The 18,294-nt window shown below is 38.1% G+C and overlaps 2 protein-coding genes across 2 annotated transcripts; one reads left to right on the forward strand and one right to left on the reverse strand.

The window, feature by feature from the left end:
* Positions 1 to 252: 252 nt before the first annotated feature.
* Positions 253 to 4,570, forward strand: Mov10 (Mov10 RISC complex RNA helicase). Its single transcript, XM_068288418.1, has 5 exons — positions 253 to 413; positions 482 to 591; positions 646 to 1,502; positions 1,559 to 2,914; positions 3,621 to 4,570. Exons 1-5 carry the CDS (start codon positions 399 to 401, stop codon positions 3,683 to 3,685), a joined length of 2,403 nt encoding a protein of 800 aa, XP_068144519.1. The 5' UTR covers positions 253 to 398; the 3' UTR covers positions 3,686 to 4,570.
* On the reverse strand, positions 3,750 to 14,647 carry LOC137575754 (serine-rich adhesin for platelets). Its single transcript, XM_068288417.1, is given in 9 exon segments — positions 3,750 to 5,217; positions 5,287 to 5,958; positions 7,655 to 8,582; positions 9,315 to 9,757; positions 9,964 to 10,092; positions 10,279 to 10,634; positions 10,704 to 11,071; positions 14,208 to 14,619; positions 14,621 to 14,647. Coding segments are annotated over 9 exon segments (3,855 nt in total). The 3' UTR covers positions 3,750 to 4,697.
* Positions 14,648 to 18,294: the final 3,647 nt, after the last annotated feature.

Below are 18,294 nucleotides of genomic sequence, written 5' to 3' on the forward strand. Positions count from 1 at the left end.
TATTATTAAAGGGACGGATGTGGCGTTCTTGAACCTGCTTACGACTTACGTAAGTATTATTACGTCAAAGGCGTTAAATTTAAATTGCCAAGCCACATTAAATTTTAATTTATAATATTTAATACACATAATTAATAAATTAGTATAAATTTTACATTTTATTATTTTGCAATGCAAATTTCGATTATAATTTGAAGATCGGTTTTAGCATCCCTGGGATTGATCGTAGTACTAACGACGTAGCGTGACTCTTCTGAACGTTCTTAAGTAACGGCGCTTTTGTTTCAGAGAATCGAATTACAAAAAAAAAAAAGAAAAATTTCCAAGAAGTTGGTTTAACGCTTGTAAAATTTTAATGCAATTTTTCGTGGTTCCCCAACTACTAAATTTCAAGCAATATGGACCTAATCGGGGTAAGTATTTTGGACCTTTTACTAATGCATTGATAAGATTTAGATTGCTGTATTGATACGAATTTCAGGTTGACTTGCATTTGTCCAGAGTGGCCTCACAGTTTAAGGCACAAGGCAAAAACGCAAACATCGCACTGAATATGACCTGCGAGGCGGAATCGGTTTTGAAACAATTATCGTAAGTAGAAAACAAAGCCAACTACTCGTCCGGCTACTAATTGATGTCTTTCAGAATCAAGAGGCTTGTAAATAGTCTGGACGTTTATGAGCCGAGTAAGGAGATGCTCCGTTCGCTGGAATTGAATTTCACACACGAAAGTCTGATCGTGCAGAATCCAATATTTGCTGATTACTTGGTGTCGCGTCAATTGGAATTCTATAATGCTTGCACGGTGATGAAAACTTTGCTTACCATCGAGGATATATCGAAAATGAAACTATATGCTCCACTCGTTGAATCGAATGTAGTCATTCATAAGGTTTCCCAACGTTGCTATTCCTTTGAACTAAAAAATTATGACAAATCCAAAAATTTGGAGGATTTGATTTCATCGAAAATGGATGAAGTGGTTATCATACCTAAATGTAGTCTATTGGTTTCACCATTGCCACAGTCAATTCTGTGCTTACTGCCCCACTGTCATGAGGGCTTGGTCAGAAAAGATCCGAATCATCGTTCTGTAGCCGGTGTGGAGCAGGTGACTGGCTCAAAAATAGATATAGTGTTTCCAAAAACGTTGTGTCCACGGGAAAAAGATTTTCTGGGAAAATCGTTCACCATTATTATACGCTCCAAACGTACGCCGTTTCGTCTAATGTATCGGGCATTGGAAATCCTCCAGGAAAGTCCTTTGGATCGTCGTTATTTGTTTCCTTTCCCTGGCTGGTTGAATGACATGTCAGCTCGTCCTGAGAATGCTCTACCCACATGGATGCGCTCCAACCCAGCGCCAGAGCCTCTGGCGGCATTGGCTCCTTTGTGTCTCATCAACGAGACAATAGGATCTAATCCTGAGCAATTGCAGGCAATCGAACGTATTTTGGCTGGACCCAGTCTAAGAGCACCTTTTATTGTGTTCGGACCGCCAGGTAGGACGGTGATTAAGTTATTTCGATCATCTCCATTAATTCCTTTTTACTTTCAGGCACTGGAAAGACCACAACAATAGTCGAAGCCATTCTACAATTGCGTCTTGGTCAACCAACCTGTAAAATTCTTGTGACCGCCGGTTCCAATTCGGCTTGTGACACGATTGCCCAAAGATTGTGCGAGTATTTTGAAAGTGATGATCGTCTAAAGGAATACTTGATTCCCGAGAGCGAATTGCCTTCAAAACCAATGCCAAAGAGTAATGTCAAAGTGCTCCAGGCAGTGCCAAGACGTCGTGCACCCAAAGGTCTACTACGTCTGTTTTCGCGCTCCATATGCGACAAGGGATTGAACACGGTCTCGCCCAAGCTACGCCGATATTCAAATTTCTGGACGGGCTACTATATGCATATGAAAGTAAGGGAAATTCAAGGTTATGATATAGTAGTGGCCACCTTATGCACAGTCGGACGTCTGGCTACCGATTATCCTTGTTTTACTCACATATTTATTGATGAGGCTGGAGCCAGTACCGAACCGGAAGCTCTTATTGGTATTATGGGCATAAGACATCGTAAGGATTGTCATGTAATCCTCTCCGGTGATCACAAGCAATTGGGCGCAGTACTTGAGAATAAAGTAGCTGAGAAACTGGGCCTAGGACGTTCACTTATGGAGCGTCTGCTATCCACAGATTACTATAAAGTCGATGATAATGGCAACTATGATCACTCCCTGCAGGCTCGACTTCGCCGTAACTATCGCTCTCATCCGGAAATTGTACGTCTCTATAATACACTCTACTACGATGGCGAATTATTATCTCATGCCCAACTACAGCATGTGAACCGGTTGGCAAATTGGAATATCTTGCCGAATCCAGAGTTCCCAATCATTTTTCAAGCCACGCACGGCAAAATGTTTAGGGATAAGGAATCGTCCAGTTCATACAATGATTTGGAAATAGAAGTTGTCTGCTGGTATGTGCGTCGTCTTTTAGAGCACGGTGGCGGCTCGGAAGTCGAACAGAAAGATATTGGAATTGTGGCACCCTATTTAGCTCAGGGTCGAGTGCTGAGCAAACGCCTGAAGCGTCAAGGACACGGACAGGTGGAGGTTGGCACCGTTGAGAGCTACCAGGGACGGGAGAAACCGATCATAATTGTCACATTGGTGCGCTCTTTCAAGTCTATTGGTTTCATGCAGAATCCACGACGCATCAATGTCTTTCTATCGCGTGCCAAATCTTTGCTTATACTCGTTGGCAACCCGGTGACTCTACGTCACAATGAGGACTTTAATTACCTCATTAATGAGTGCAAACGGCATGGTACTTATCTATTCAAGAAGAAGGATCCTTTGCTCAGGCCATACTTTCTACCGGATATGGATGACGAAGATGACAATGATGGTAAGTTGAAATATAATGTGATTTTTTTAAGTTAAGATGGAAAGCCATAGTTGGGCATTTTTTCTAATCCACTATATATCCTGTCTATTAAAGTTTATCTACAGTTCAGTCCCAATATAAAGATGGTTAGGTATAGCTTAGTGATATTTCAGGGCATCATTTTAGTTATTTGTTTGTTAATTCATTTTAAGAAAACGGTTTCAAAATTTGCCTTTGTTTTGTGTTCCAATTTAGTGTCAGTCTGAAGTATGAAGTTCTTTTTACTTTATAGTAATCTGTGGATAGCAGACGCTCCATAAGTGAACGTCCTAGGCCCAGTTTCTCAGCTTCTTTATTCTCAAGCACTGCGCCCAATTGCTTGTGTTCACCGAAGAGGATTACATGACAATCCTTTCGATGTCCTATGCCCATAATACCAATAAGAGCTTCCGGTTCGGTACTGGCTCCAGCCTCATGAAGTTCTTTTTAAATAAGAGGTTTACTATAAATTGAGTCTAGAAATTGGTGTCTGTCGGTTTTCAAGTCTAATACAGACTAGTAGATGTAATAATACCATTATATAAGGTTTTTCATGTAACTACTATAAACTAGTCAAAAGGAATAAGAACTATGAGAGGACTTGACTATAAAACTGTTAATTGGTTGGCCAAAACATTCTTCTATAAGCCCTAATATTACTACAAATTATCTTAATTACCCATTTCAGATGAATTAATTAACAAAATGTTGAATGTTACCATGAACAATCCCGCCGGCTGCAAAGTGAATTAGTGCTCAAAATTTCTCAAATTTTGCGCCATAAAATTAAATTTTAAGATATTAAAATGTAATTGAATTGTGTGGATTTTTGTTGCTTTATTTCTCATGTGCCTCATGTTATGTTGGGTTACTTAAAATGTTTCCTCACTATGTTAGAATACATAAAATATTCTTTTATTTTTTTTTAACATGTGCTAAAAGTTTGAAAATTTCTTATCTACATAAGTTTTGAAGTAAAGATATATATATATATTTAGATGTTGTAAGAGCATGTTTGTTCTATTTTGTTTTGTAATCCTGCGGCACTTGAAGGCTGACATCTAGAATAAAATAAGAGAAATATTGTTTTGTTAAGAGAAAGAAACTGAAAAAACAAAAGGCTTTAAGTTTTAGTTTAAAGATGAGAAAATATGTTTTTTTTTTTTTTTTTTGTATTATATTTAATATCATTGATATATAAGATATATATTTATATATGTGTAAAGTAGTTAAGCCATGATGATCTTGTGTTTAGCTTTCAAAAAATATGATTAGTATTAAGAAAACAGTATAAAGACAAAAACATACAATGAAGTTGTTGTTGTTTTTCGAGTTTGTTTTTTCTGCGTTAAATTTTTGTTTAAATTCGTTCAGTCTTTGTTAATTGAATAACTTGGTTAAAAAAGAAAAGCGAAACTGTCGAAAATTTATGTTTTTTTTTTTTCATCGTTTATATAATATATATAGATTAAGAGATGTACGAGAAATGCGCCAACAATAATGAGTTACATATATATTATTTCGTTTTTTTTTTTGTCTTCGCGGTTTTTGTTCGATAAGAAATATTTTCAAAATTTTTTTTTTTTTTTTAATGTATTCGTTTGTATTAAAAATATATTCATTATTCATTAATTATCATGATGATTTGTTTGTTTTTCTGTTTTTGTGTTAAACAACTACATTTGGTATAATGATACTAGATTCTACCCGGATTCTACTGCCCAGACTACCAGCTACTGCTACTACCAGAATGTTGATTGGTTGGTTAAAGCACAACTCGTCGTACACCGCATTCCATACAGAATTTGGCATGTTCTAATATAAATTTGCCACCACATTCATGACAAAATTTAGACATTTTCATACTGGATGACATGCTGGAGTTGGAGCTAGCTAAAGATTGCTGTGATGTTGTTGGTGTGGGTAACAAATTGTTATTATTGTTGTGTGGTAGTGGTTGTTGCTGCTGCTGATAGTTGTAATTGCTGATTTGCTGCTGGTGCTGCTGCTGTGCCGGCTGCTTATTGTTGTTGTTCTTATTGTTGACCGAATTATCCGAGGCACTGCTTGAAGATTCAGCTCCATCTGGATTACCATCACCAGCAGCCCCGCCAGCAAAGAGACGTTGACGTGCTTTAAGGGTTCCATAGGCAGTCTGTGCTTGGGTGGAGGCATCCATCATTTTGGCATTGGCTGTATGTGGACGCAATAAAGGACCGGATCGTGGTGTATTGGCGGCCAGCTCACTGGAACGTTGACGTGAAAGGCTATAAGGTGAATTGCTGCTGTTTAATTAAAGAAATTTCATCAATTATAATTCTTGGTTTTGTTTATACTTAAAAAGGCCTTCTTACCTGCCATAAGCTGAATCAGAGCTCAATTTGGAGTTAGCTCCATCACGTCTAGAGGATTGAGATGAAGACATGGGATAGCCATCGAGACTGCTAAATTCATCAGAGTCGCCAGAATGTGAAGATGTTGCCGTGACTGTTTGCTCTGTCTTTTGCTGCTGTTCGCGTTCCCTTTCTTTGGTACATAACTCTTCGGTTCTCAGCATAGCTCGCCGCATGGAGGCACTGGCATCTTCGCCAATTTGCCGGAATTCATTTTGCATTTGCTGTATGAGATTCTTAGCATTGTTTAGCTGTACATTGGGTGTAGCATTGGCGCCTAACAGTTTTGATGATGAGGTCAATTGAGATTGTTGTTGCTTGACCTTGTCATCAAACCGTAAGTCACCATCGGCATCCTCTGTATCGCTAATTTTGCTGAATTTGGCATGTTCCGGCTCATTGCCGTTGTCAATGTGTAGGACATCGATTTTGGTCTGCGGATTGCCAACCATGTGACGCAGTGAATCTGGGGAAATGGGTGAATGTCCCTGGGCATTGGCCTCCGTTTCAATGCTGATGAATATTTCACGTTTCTGCTGATCTGCCATACGCTTCTCCTTATCGTTCTCATGGCTACTGATGCTCGAGACATTCGATTGTTGACGCATTAGCTTCTCATCGCTGGAATCGCATCTGTGGGCAAAATTGGATTTGATCGAGTTGTTGGCTACTAAATTATTGTTGGTCGTCGTCGCCGTCGTCTGTGGTGTGGCAGTAAAAATGTTATTTGTTTTCGAACTAGAACGTTTTGTGCGATTCATGAGAAACTCGCGACAATCGCGAAACAAGGGAAATTGCTCCTCATCATTCTCATTCTCGAATGAAGAGAGAAATTCCTCAAAATCGAAATTATCGAAGCTCGGCATCAGATTATTCTGACTGGGCATGACCAAAGGTGCCAACATGGGTGTGGTGGTGGGCATTGGCAGGTGGGGATTGGCTAGAAGTTGTTTCTGCTGTTGTTGCCAGCATTGTTCATCGTATTCCATGGACGAGCGATTTGCCTCATCGTCAGCGGAACAGCAGCCAGATGAGGCATCCTCTGGCGATGCATCGTAGAGGAATTGATTTCGACCCAGACGCATTTTACGCTTGAACAGATTTCTCGCCTCTCCCGAATGCCGGCGCTGCTCTTGGGTTATAGTCGACTGGGAGCTACTACGACTACGACTCTGTAGAGGATTGTGTGGTGTAGTTGAGCTCGTATCTGAGGGAATACGATTCGTTCCTCCTAGATGAAGATTATCGCAAGCATTGATCAGTTTGGGATCAATGAAGATGCTTTCCAATTTAATGGGCGTGGTGGTGCTGGGAGCAGTTGAAACTGGAGTGGGAGCTGTCATTGTGTTGGGTTTACTACTGATCAATGGGAAAGTGGCACGAGGCACATTCTCGTTGTTCTCTTTAATGTTATTGGAGGAGGAGTTGACTGAGATTGAATTGGTGGTGTGAAGCTGGGGTGGAGCTGCTGTTGCCGCCGTTGCCGGAGGACTCAGGACAGGCAATTGTCCTGGCTGCAATAGACTCTTGGCAGAGTTCTGTTTGCTTAGATTGTTACTCTTATCTTTAAGCTCTTTGCTGGTCATCTCGGCGGCTGCCTTGGCATTTAGCTGCTCCAGATCATGCTCGTACTTAAGAAAAACGGCCAAAGAATCGGTCTTGGCCACATTGCGTACAGGAGCTGGTGACTCTGGCTCACCAGGACCACTACTTGGGGTTGGGGTAATACCTCCGCCTATACCCACTCCACCTCCTCCTGCACCTACAGGCAATTTCAATTGGTTTTTACGATTCGAGGCGCTGGTATCACGTCGTACCACACTAGGACTATGAAAATCATTGCCACAGGCAGCTCGGACAGGCATCTCATCGAATTCCTCGGGTTTGAGAAAGTTACTGGAAATGGGTCCCTCATCGGAGAGGCCACGCTGTATGGTCGGACGATAGTTGGTGGCAAAAAGCGGACGACTGGAAAGAAGAGGCGCACGTCGCGTGCCCCGCAAAGATGAAGTGCGTCGAAAATTGGAGATGGGCGTTGCTTTTGGTGTGCTCGCAGCAATTGGTTTCGATGCACTGGTCAATGAGGTGCTCATGGCGATGCTAGGTGTGGCCACCTCTGGCGGCGTACTGGGTGAACAAAGCTCCTCCAGTTGACGTTTAGCCGAGAGAAAAGGATCGTACTTGTCGCCGCTGCGAAAGATGAGATGAAAGACAAAACAAGAATTGAAAATAGTACCGAAAACCCAAAGTTCTTCACTTGGCCCTTCAGTTAGTTCTGATTGATTGGTCTGGTTGTCGTTGTTGAAACGATTTCAAAATTTTTACAAACCTCTTAACCTGATTACGTCCTCCGCCACTTGTACGAGAACGATTCGAGTCCATGACTTGATTGTTACCCTCTGAAGGTGCATCTTTGATGTACATAGTTCCATTCTCATCCTGCTCGAGCATCACTAACCGGCGACTTACATTGCTGCCTTGCTTAACCAGAGGAGGCAATTTGATCGGCTCCAATTCCTCTTGATCTAAGCTCAAGTCCACTGGACTACGGACTTTCATTGTGCGACTAATTGTACTTGATTTGATTTGACGTTGCTGATCTTCTAATAACTCAGGAGTGCAATTGTTGTTGGTACGACTGATGGTACGCGATTTTATTTGACGATTAATTGCTGACGACTTGGTGGGGGCCACGACTTCCATCTCCTCCATTTCGTCACTTATGGGATCGTTATGCAAATCGTCTTCTTCCAGGCGCTCGTTACCTAGTTCAAGTCGTGGCAATTGCGATTGACTTATATTGTGACCAAGAACCTCTAGACTCTGTTGCAATTGAGGCATGGGCAAGGCCCTCATGGGTTCCGCACTCCCGGTGAGCTGTGGCAATTTATTACCCCGTTTCTTAGGACGGCATACAGTGCGTGTGGTAGTCGTTTCCAATTTGATCTGTATCTCGGCTCCCTCATCTTCAGAGCCCGAATACAACACTCGTGGAGCACTTTGCATAGGCACTAAATTGCGATCCATCTGATCGTTACTGTCTATATCGAGAGGATCTGTCATCTGGGCTCGTATATCAGATGATGATCCCAATTTTCCAGCTGCCGCCAACTCTAAAGCACGCATTTCAAGGCTAGGATGTTCACGGGTTCTAGCGCGACGACGCGCCTGACGCACTAGTGATGTGGAGGATCGCGACTTTGTTGAGATTTTCAGTTGGGGTTCATCCATTTGTACATTAGAGATTGGAGTTACGCCTAATGAAGGTTCGTTTTGTATTAACTTGTATATCGAAAGTTTTGTGGTTTTCTAATCTACAACTAGTTTTAGGGTCTTTACTACTAAGACTTTAAGAAAATACTATAAAGACTACATAAGCAATTTGAACTACGGTATAAGAAAATGCTGTAAGCTTTTAGATTCGTTACTTATGCCTATAGATCAGATATCTTTCTCTTAAATTGTTGAAAGGAAGTAGTTAATCAGGAGGTCCTCTGCGTTCTGGCATTCTCTCTCTCATTCTCTATGACACTGATTAGAAGTTAGTTTAAGCTTATTAAGCAAGTAGTTTTCTTTCTTTACTTATTTGATTGCATCATACTAACAAGAAAAGAAGATCTATAAACTAAATATCTTTTAGACCTTAGTGCAGTTAGCATGAGAATTGATAATATGTTATAATATGTTGATCGGTTATATAACAATATTTATGAAGCATTTAGAAGAGTTCCTCTATCCCCCCTCTATACCTCGCACTGTTTCTGCTTTCGTTACCCGTCACTTCTTGCACTATAATCTCTTTTAGCATAATTAGAAAAAACTAATGAAACTTTATGCCTGGCTGATCTTTTCAAATGTTGCATTAATTAAGCGCATCAGTTGATTTTTAGCCAGAACACGCAACATGATCGTCTATTCTTTTATAACGGCTGGATGCCAAAATGGGTCCAGGGGTTCTATGTGTGTGTGTGAACGTATGTTACTCCTACCTTTCCGCTTGATCAAACCGTTGAGTTCATCGAAACGCATGGTGACCTGATTAGTTTGAGCTGACATTACTTCAATCATATCCAATTTTTCAATAGTGCTCTGTGCCTTGCGCAGCTTTCCAGTTGATGCACGTGGCACAATCTCTGTATTATTATCATTATCTAATTTGGCCAATTGCACGGCCTCACGACTGGCAGCACGGCGTATACGCGATATGGTCGCATCAACCTCATCGCAGGTATCATTCGCATGCTGATGACGTTTGGAACGTGATTGCAGAGTAGCAGCTCGCTGTGGCGTTGGAGGCGATGGTGGTTCTGGCTCTTCGTCATTGGCCATCTGAAGTTTGACTGTATTCTCGGCAACCGCAGTAATAGATCCTCTCCGACCACGTCGTCCTTCGAGTCGCGGTGTTGCCGGCTGTTGTACTTTTATTTGAGGGCTAATTGTGGAGTGATTTATTTTGAGGATGTTTGTCAAGGGTCACTTGATTTCAGAACTAACTACTTGAACTAACTAGTCTAGAGACAGTTTCTATCATTTGTATCTCTTGTACGATTAAACAACGACAACCAGAGACAAATGGGGGTTAGTTAAGTCTAAAGATCTACCAAAAGGTATAAGTACATATATATATAAGAAACTCACTTTTCGCTGTGCACGGACGACGTCATGGCGGATAACGACATAAGATTCGGCTTGGGTGCCATCACTTCACCGGCTTCAAGGACTTCCTCATGATGCGAATATTTATCGCGATTCATCGAGCGCTTCGTTCTAAAATACATGACAAAACCACAAACAAACAAAAAAAGGCAAAGAAAAACGAATGACAAATGAGAACTAAATAAATGGAAATTCGAAGTGTAAAGGATTGAATCTCTATCTTCTACTCTAGCCATATTTCTACATATATCTCCTAAACCCAAAAAAAAAAAAAATGACAGAGATATCGAGGCTTACTTTAGATTTGGGGGCTTATATTGCTTTCGAGCATCCAGACGTTCCTTGGCTTTGGCTGTTTCTGTGCTATTGGCCGCTTTGATGGCCGCCTGGACGGCTTTCTCCTTGCACCATTCCACATGACGATCAAATGCCTTGGGATTGAAAGTACGATCACAGTGTGGACAACGATCACTGGCCGTGTCTTTAATGCTACGTTTAAGGCGATCAGAAGAACGCTTCGGATCACGACGATCCAGGGCAGGAGCTGCAGGAGCAGCTGATGATGAAGATGATGCTGGAGCTGCCACAGATGACGAGGCTCCACCTCCAATCTTGGTCTTTGAACTGCGACGTGTGGGCAGAGGAGTAGAAACCTAGAGAATGGAAACAGAAAGCAATTTACCACTTGGATCCTCCTTTTGGCGGGGTTATTCCCAACTCACCTCCGGTTGGGCAGTGTCTCTGCTCGATAATGGTGGTGAGTGTATTCCTGCCGCTTTCTCTGCATTGGGTAGACCAAAGTTCTTGGGCAACACATAGGTCGACAGTGAAGTACCCTCTCGACGTTGACGTGATGAATCGAAGAGCTTACGCTTCTTGGAGGTCTTCTCACAAATGACCACATGCTTCCGTAAGGCATTCAAATTAAAGGTACGACTACAATTGGGACATGGTGTTAGATCTGCTGGTTTCGCACTATCAAAGGGATCCTCGGCAAAGGGTATGGGTTGTCCTGTGGTCAAAGGACCGGGCGGTCGGACATCGAAATCCTCGCCATCACCACACGCGTTGGTATCGGAATCCGTGATGCCTGTTAATATATGCAAATCAGTTCAAATATAGAAATTGTTTTTGTTTCTCGATTCGTTAACGTTATTATTTATTATTATTTTTTTGTAGTTGTTTTTGGATTCAGTTATCTGAGAGTATAGACCCGGTTGAGTTGATTCTGTATGGCTTAAAAACTAAAACTGAATTTCATTTCATTTAGCAAAATACGAAGAAAACCAATTCAAAAAAACACAACGATAAAAGCAAAAGTCTCTTAGATTGAAGGGGAAATTTTTACCCCCAACTCCAAACTGAAGTTCATTTGAGTTTAGTTTGTTTTGGATTTTCTTTTTAGTTTTGGGCGCCTGGCCAAGAGAAAATCGCATTCCCAAACTTTAGACAATGGGCCAAATCCTCGAATAATTTATGGCCCCTTCCACATAAATATCTGTTTGGATGTATCTTATTCAACTCAAACTCTTGAATCTCTCAGATATTCAATTTGCTTTGTGTGTGTGTGTGTGTGTGTGTGAAATGTTGTAATAACCAAATTCGGCAACTAGTCCATGCCAATCTTTGAGCCATATTGTTTTATGAGATACTTTTTTATTTATTTTATTTCTCTACATTTACTTGGTTCGTCTGTGGGCGTATCTTTGAAAACAAATTGGTTCGATATCTGCCCACGATTTGAGATATGGCAAGAATTAATAAAGAAGAAGATCTACTGAGAAAACAAAAAATGAATTGAAATTGAATGTTTTGAGCAAAAGAAGACATGGAAAATCTCTTTTAGATTTATTAGCCATTTAGTATAAATAACTATATTAAGTCTGCTCTTTGACATCCGGTTGTTTCCCCCTTTTGAATTGTGGGCGAAATACAAAATCATAATGAATAGGTTTGCATGCCATTGTCTATATAATCTGCACCCACTAGCAATAGTTGCATATTACATCAATCAGAGACACGCATCTCCATTGCCCTTTCCCCCCTCGCCGATTCTCTGCTACTTTAAGCAGTTCTCATTTTGAATGCAAATCCAATTCAATATTACGCATAACTGGCTGAGAAGTGGGTGAATAAAACGCCATAAAACCATGGTTTATATGCATATTATGGCCACAATAAGATACTTTCTTAACGGTCTCTTTTGACTTACAACATAGTGCAAAATTGCAATCATGCAAGGCAAAGGCACTCTGAGAATAAAAGGAAACTGATAAGACACTATTGAAGCTCTTCTTTAAGTGTTCATTGAAGATAATGACACTGAAAGTATTTCAAAAGTTAAAAAACTCTTTGCTTTTTACTATAAAGAATAACTTGCGATGCTCTATACTTTGGTACAACCTTAAAGATACATATAAGATTAGAAAAATAATCGCTTTAGTAATTAAATTATTGGAAATACTCATTGTATACAAAATTTTATAAAATGGATCAGAAGTCGACTTACACATACATATGTAATGCTTGATACAATTTGAAATGGTTAAAGGTCCGAAATTTAGGAATTCTTTATAATTTTAATACTTATTGAAACTAACACAAAAAGTGTTTTTATAAACAAACTTCTAAGAAATGAGTAAGTTATTGTTTAACCACAACTAATATATTTTAAGTACCACAAAAGAAAGTAACTTAGATTAAAACAACAAGAAAGATAAATTTTTTTTCAATTGTGACTAAAAATACTTTCTGATTTATAATCCCATGACTTATTAAAACTTTTCTTCTACTATTTCTTGAGGTTTATAGAAAACATGGCCAAAATTGTTTAAGAGTTTTTTTATCTGAAATAAATATGGCCAAGCCTATGAATAAGGTCTAATAAAGAGATAGATTTACTAAGTCTATGTAACTAAGTCATAGATTGGATCTTTTTTCTTAAAAACTTTCCAGAGACCGCAGAGAAGTTATTTGATATTCTCATCAATTGATCACAATGAGTTTTAGGTAAGTTGGATCCATCATTCCAAGGGTTAACTTCATTATAATGTCATTCTACCTTACGCTAATAAATTCATAACTTTCAACAACAGAAACTTTTCAGACTGACAGATCAGATAACATTTACAATAGCGATTAGACTGACAGTAGGTCTAAAGATTCTTGGAACTAAAACGATAATGTAATCAAATCAAAGAGATATCGGAAGCTAAGTTAGACGTGGTCGAATTGTAAATGCCCTTTTAAGTGAACTGTTTTACCTATTAAAACTCGATCTCGATCGATCATTATGTTATGTATATATATATATATGTACATATTGCATTCTTTGTGGAAAATTATCAGGATTTCTTAAAGATGTTTGAGTTTTCTCTTGTTCTTTTGATCGAAAATACATATCTAAATGCATTCCACTTGAGATTTTCGAGATGAAAAGCAAGATATTGGCAATAATCTGAATTTAAAACCAATTAAAAAACAAAGTTCACTAAAAGCTATATAGATTTGATTGAGTGGCATCTTTTTGTTATTTTAGTTTTGACTTTTCATTGTGTTTTTGGTGCTGGTTTCTTGTTTTGTTGGGCAACAACAAGATCACTTAAGTCGCCAGTTGAAATAATTTGTTGCATAAGTAAAATGTAAACAATTTCTGGTTCTTGACCATAAACAATGCATATAAAACTCGCTTGAGTACACATTTTGATGGGAATAACAGTATAACAGGGGCTACTGGGCCCTAAAAGTATTTGGTTACGAAAATTTCTGTAGTTTAGGGCAAGAAGTAAAAGGCAGTTACAGGTGCCTGATAAGTGAAGGTTAAACAAATCTCAAAATGCAGCTGCAAAGGCAAAGATATGGAAACATCACCTCACTTTTGGTAGATCGACCCTAAGCTAACCTATTGGGTATGACATCATTCACTCTCTGTTTTTTTTTTCACTGATAAGCTCATTTGGTAGACAGATTAAATGTTGCTGAACTCATTTCTCAAGACAAAATTAAGTGAATTTCTGTGTGTTTAACTTTCACTATCAATAATTATTTAGAAATCTTTTGTAATTTACTTGATTTAATTGTTGACGCATGCAAATTGTTAGTAGTAGCATTTAAACTATCGATGTTATTGATCACAAATAAAACATGTTGCACTTGTAGGTTAGTTGTTGTTGGCGTTGTTTTTGCAGTTGCTGCTGCTGTCCATAATGGAGGCATGGCCGACTCACTTGACTTGGCATTGGGTGGCTGTTTATTGTTTATAATATTGTTGTTGTTGTTGTTGCTGTTGCGTCTCAGAGAGAAGGTGTTGCATACGCGCGAAAATGTTGACAGATGATGTTGCCGTTGCGTTTGTTGTTGTTGCTGCTGTTGCTGTTGCTGTTGCGCCTCACTAAGCGACGACGAGTTGAAAGAACTTTGTTGTGGCGTCTGTTCAAAAACATTTATATTGCCTTTGCCATTTCCACAACCATTTCCATTTCCATATGCATTTGGTGTGGCATTTTCATTGCAACCGTTTTCCACCTCTTCACCGACCAATAGTTCATTTAATTGTTGATACTCCTCGAAAATTCCACGACTATGACGTTTATTGATTTTATTCAATTGTTGTTGTTGCTTTTGTGATTTCGATTTAAAAAATTTTATTCCACATTTTTTTACTCATTTTGTAGATCGTTTGTCACTCAGTTCGAAATAGCCATTAATTATTTATTTCTGACGTTTCTTTTCTTTACTGTTCGGACCGCCTTAAGGTCTAAATGCGCCGGCGTTTCATACGCAACTAAAAGCGGCAGCAGCAGCAACAGCAACAGCAACAACAGCAATCAACTCAAAGTTGATGGCAATGCACAGTGGTGAGAGTTTCTTTCGAAAAACTTTTGCATGGAAGTCTATTTAAAAGTTGTTGGATTGAGCTCTGGAATCATCTAAAGCTACTCAAGTTTTGAAATTTTTAGAATTTAAAATAATTCTCTAATTAATTCGTCTCCTAATTCTCTTCAAGTTACGTCAAGGGGAATTTTTTGAAAGAATTGAATTCAAAAGGGAAAAGAAAACTTTAAAACCTATTTAAAATTATTGGACAATATAATGTTTTAATGCTCTTCCAAAATTACAGCTAACAGAAAATAAATTGTAATTAAAAAAAAATACTAAATACATTATTTATTTTAGAGTCTCTGTTAACGCTATGATTATTTTAATTAAACACTATGATAAATTGAACTATATGGAGTTTATATTTTTAAACTAACTGCTTAATACTTTAAAAACAAAAACAAGGTATTTTAATAAATAAAGTTATGTTCCATTCAGAACATTTTCAATTAACTTTTTCAACTTACTTCTTAATTTCTTTGTAATAAAAAAAACGTTATAGAAAGTTGCCTTGTTTTTTAGTATCTTGAGGCTGTCATATAAATGTAATAAAACTAAAGTTTTAAATATATATCTTTATTTACCGATATATTTCAGTTAATATAAGAATTATTGCATTTAAACTTTAAAAAATTTATTCAAATGTTAAGTTTTAAGAGTATTATTCATTAAAAAGATTCAAGCTGCTTTTGTTAATGTTATAACTAAAACAAAAGTTAACAAATTAACAACTAAAACATCTTGAGGCGTTGTTTTTGTTTAATTTCACTTCATCTTATGAAGAAATTTTTAAATTTTTGTTCAATGATTAGTAAATGAAATTCCTTTTATTGAATTCAGCCTGATTTTTAATGGGCATAGGTTTTCTGTCTCACCTTATAACTAATAAAATTTCGAAGTTATCAGTTCAAAATGGATTCAAGTTCAATACATGATTACACGAAACGAACCACTGTGCGTTGGCGGACAGCAACGTATGTTGGCAACTTTGAAGCTTGCTCAGCAACATGTTGCTGGATGTGGATTTTGCATGCAATTAAAAATAGCTGTTGCACTCCAGTTTTTGGCTTTGGGTGTGGGTGTAGGAAACAGCAGCAACAACAAAGACAGCCATTCTTTTCTATCGCTTCTCTCTGCTTTGGTTTCTTCCCCCCTCTCCGTCTCTCTCACTCTCTGTCTGTTGTCTTAACGGCTGATTTATTTAAAACCATTGCCTTTACCATCAAATGTTGCTGAACCTTTGGCTTGCTTAGACATTTCTCACTCACTTCTCTCTTCTTACCGACGACCTCTCTTTCTTTTCTTTCTCTTTCCCTGTCTGTGACTGTCAGAAGAAGACTGACAATTTCCATTTGAATGGAAATCTTTCACCCAACTTCCTTTTTCAAATCCCAACATAGTCGGACAGTCATTCAATCAGTCTTAAACATCAAAGGCCTTAATTTCCCGCCAATGAAGATTGCTAACTACCACTTGGGTGTAGTCAGAAACATATATACAAACATTTATATATATCCATAATTATGTCCAGATTTGGCATAAAACTCTGCAGAGTTGCATTGCATTGCATAAGTCAGCCCAAAAACACAATAAATAAACAGCTGGCCATGGATATATTGGTGGAGACACATACATATTTGGCGGTGGCTGCCTGAATGAACTATAACATTTGGTGGGCACAATGACTTTTAGGTAGATCTTAACGTATATGAAAAAAAGATATATATGTATATTGTTCTGTACTTATCTTAAAGATAAGTCGGAAAGAGAGAAATACTTCCCTCTATATAAAAAGCATAGCATAGATCGAAAGATATAGATTCTACTAAATATAGGGATAAGGATACTTTAGCATTAATTTTATATTTTTATGCTTCTCATAAGTAAACTTATTGACTCTTCTTTATAATATTTTTGAGATAGGTAATATTTGCTTCTTAAGCTTCTTATAGGTAATATTTATTAAGCTTCTTCTTAACAAAATTTCAATGGGGTGGAAATGATTTCCAACTATAAATATAGAGATATTGAATATCTTGAGAAATCTTCTTCAGAAAACCTTCTGGAAGCTAAACAGACTACAATTTCATGTCTTCTCCTACCTTTAAAACAAAATTTTAATATTGAAAATAGTCTGACACTTTCTACACTTTGAAAAGTTCTTTTGAAAAACGTTTTTTATATAACAAATACCATTTCAAGTCATCTGTAAGACATTCCTAACTGAAATCTAAACCATTTTGAAAGAAAAGGTACTTAAATATTTCAAAAATAAAGTCTTTGCAACAGCTTAAGCCAAATAAATTTCATTTTTAGGTTTAGTATGCCAAATTCTAGAATTATCTACAGTAAGATGAGGTTCATTTAACATCTTTAACTAATTAGAATCTCTTAAATTTTAAGCTATTTTTGACGAGTGCTTTAATATGATTATATGTCATAGATCTAGAGATCAAGTTCAAAAGTTCAAAAAATATTTCATGTTTAGAGTATTTGCCATTCGTTGTGGGTTGATCAACTGTTTTGCCTTATATGTGTATATGTTTCTTATTCATTTTTGTTGTTTGTTTCTGTTTTGGTGACTGCTTCTCTTTTTTTTCTCTTAATTGAAATGCGAATGCACTTTTGAGTATCTCCGCCATCCGCCACCATCTTTGGGGCCACACGATCCCCATTTGCTGTTCAGATACAGATAAAACTTGATGCTGTCGCTTATAATAAATCACAAATCTGGTGCATCCGTCCGCATCCCGCTCGACCTCCTCCTTTGGCTGCACTCTACTAGCTTCATTTGCCATGACGTCATTGAAAGAATCAAACTCTTATGCAAGTTTGCTTTCATTTGCAAAACTCAAACAAAATATTGTCGAGTAATGAACTTGAGCTATGCCATTCCGATTTATCGAACCAACAACACAAAAAAGAAACATAAACATTTTTTAAGGCCAGAGGATATTGAGGAAGGGGAGGGGCTGTGGGTGCGGTGGCCTGGGTCGCCCACGCGTTTCGACTTTGATTTGGCCATTAAAACTCTGGATATAATTCTCTTATAATTGTCACGCTTATGGAAAGACAAAAATAGAGAGACAAGAGAGAGAGAGATAGAGAGAAACCGAGACAGGGAGAACAGTTCCGATTTTTCATGCTTGAGAAAAAAAAAAACTATTTACATCTAAAGGGGCGCCCAGATGCAGATTATAAATATATACATAAAGTAAAGTTTTCTTCCTATTTGTTGTTGTTGGTATTCTTTTTTTTTGGGGGCAAGGCGCGCCCTGAAAATGAATTTGTGAACTATAAAGCAATGTTTCATACTACATATACTTCAAAAAGTGCACTGCCAGAAATTTCGTGAAACTTCAACACCAAAGATCTTGGAAAAGTTTTCATTTACAAAATTTTAAGACTTAAACCCTTCTTTGATTTAGAAAAAGT

Source organism: Drosophila tropicalis, unplaced genomic scaffold, assembly GCF_018151085.1.
Source record: "Drosophila tropicalis isolate 14030-0801.00 unplaced genomic scaffold, ASM1815108v1 contig_593, whole genome shotgun sequence".
NCBI classification, from domain to species: Eukaryota; Metazoa; Arthropoda; class Insecta; order Diptera; family Drosophilidae; genus Drosophila; species Drosophila tropicalis.

What these genes read in the sequence shown, in the direction of transcription:
- Mov10 (XM_068288418.1), top strand. An exon ending in TATTGTGTTCGGACCGCCAG is followed by an intron (nt 1,503 to 1,558) that starts GTAGGACGGTGA and finishes TTTTACTTTCAG; the next exon opens with GCACTGGAAAGACCACAACA. An exon ending in TGACGAAGATGACAATGATG is followed by an intron (nt 2,915 to 3,620) that starts GTAAGTTGAAAT and finishes TACCCATTTCAG; the next exon opens with ATGAATTAATTAACAAAATG.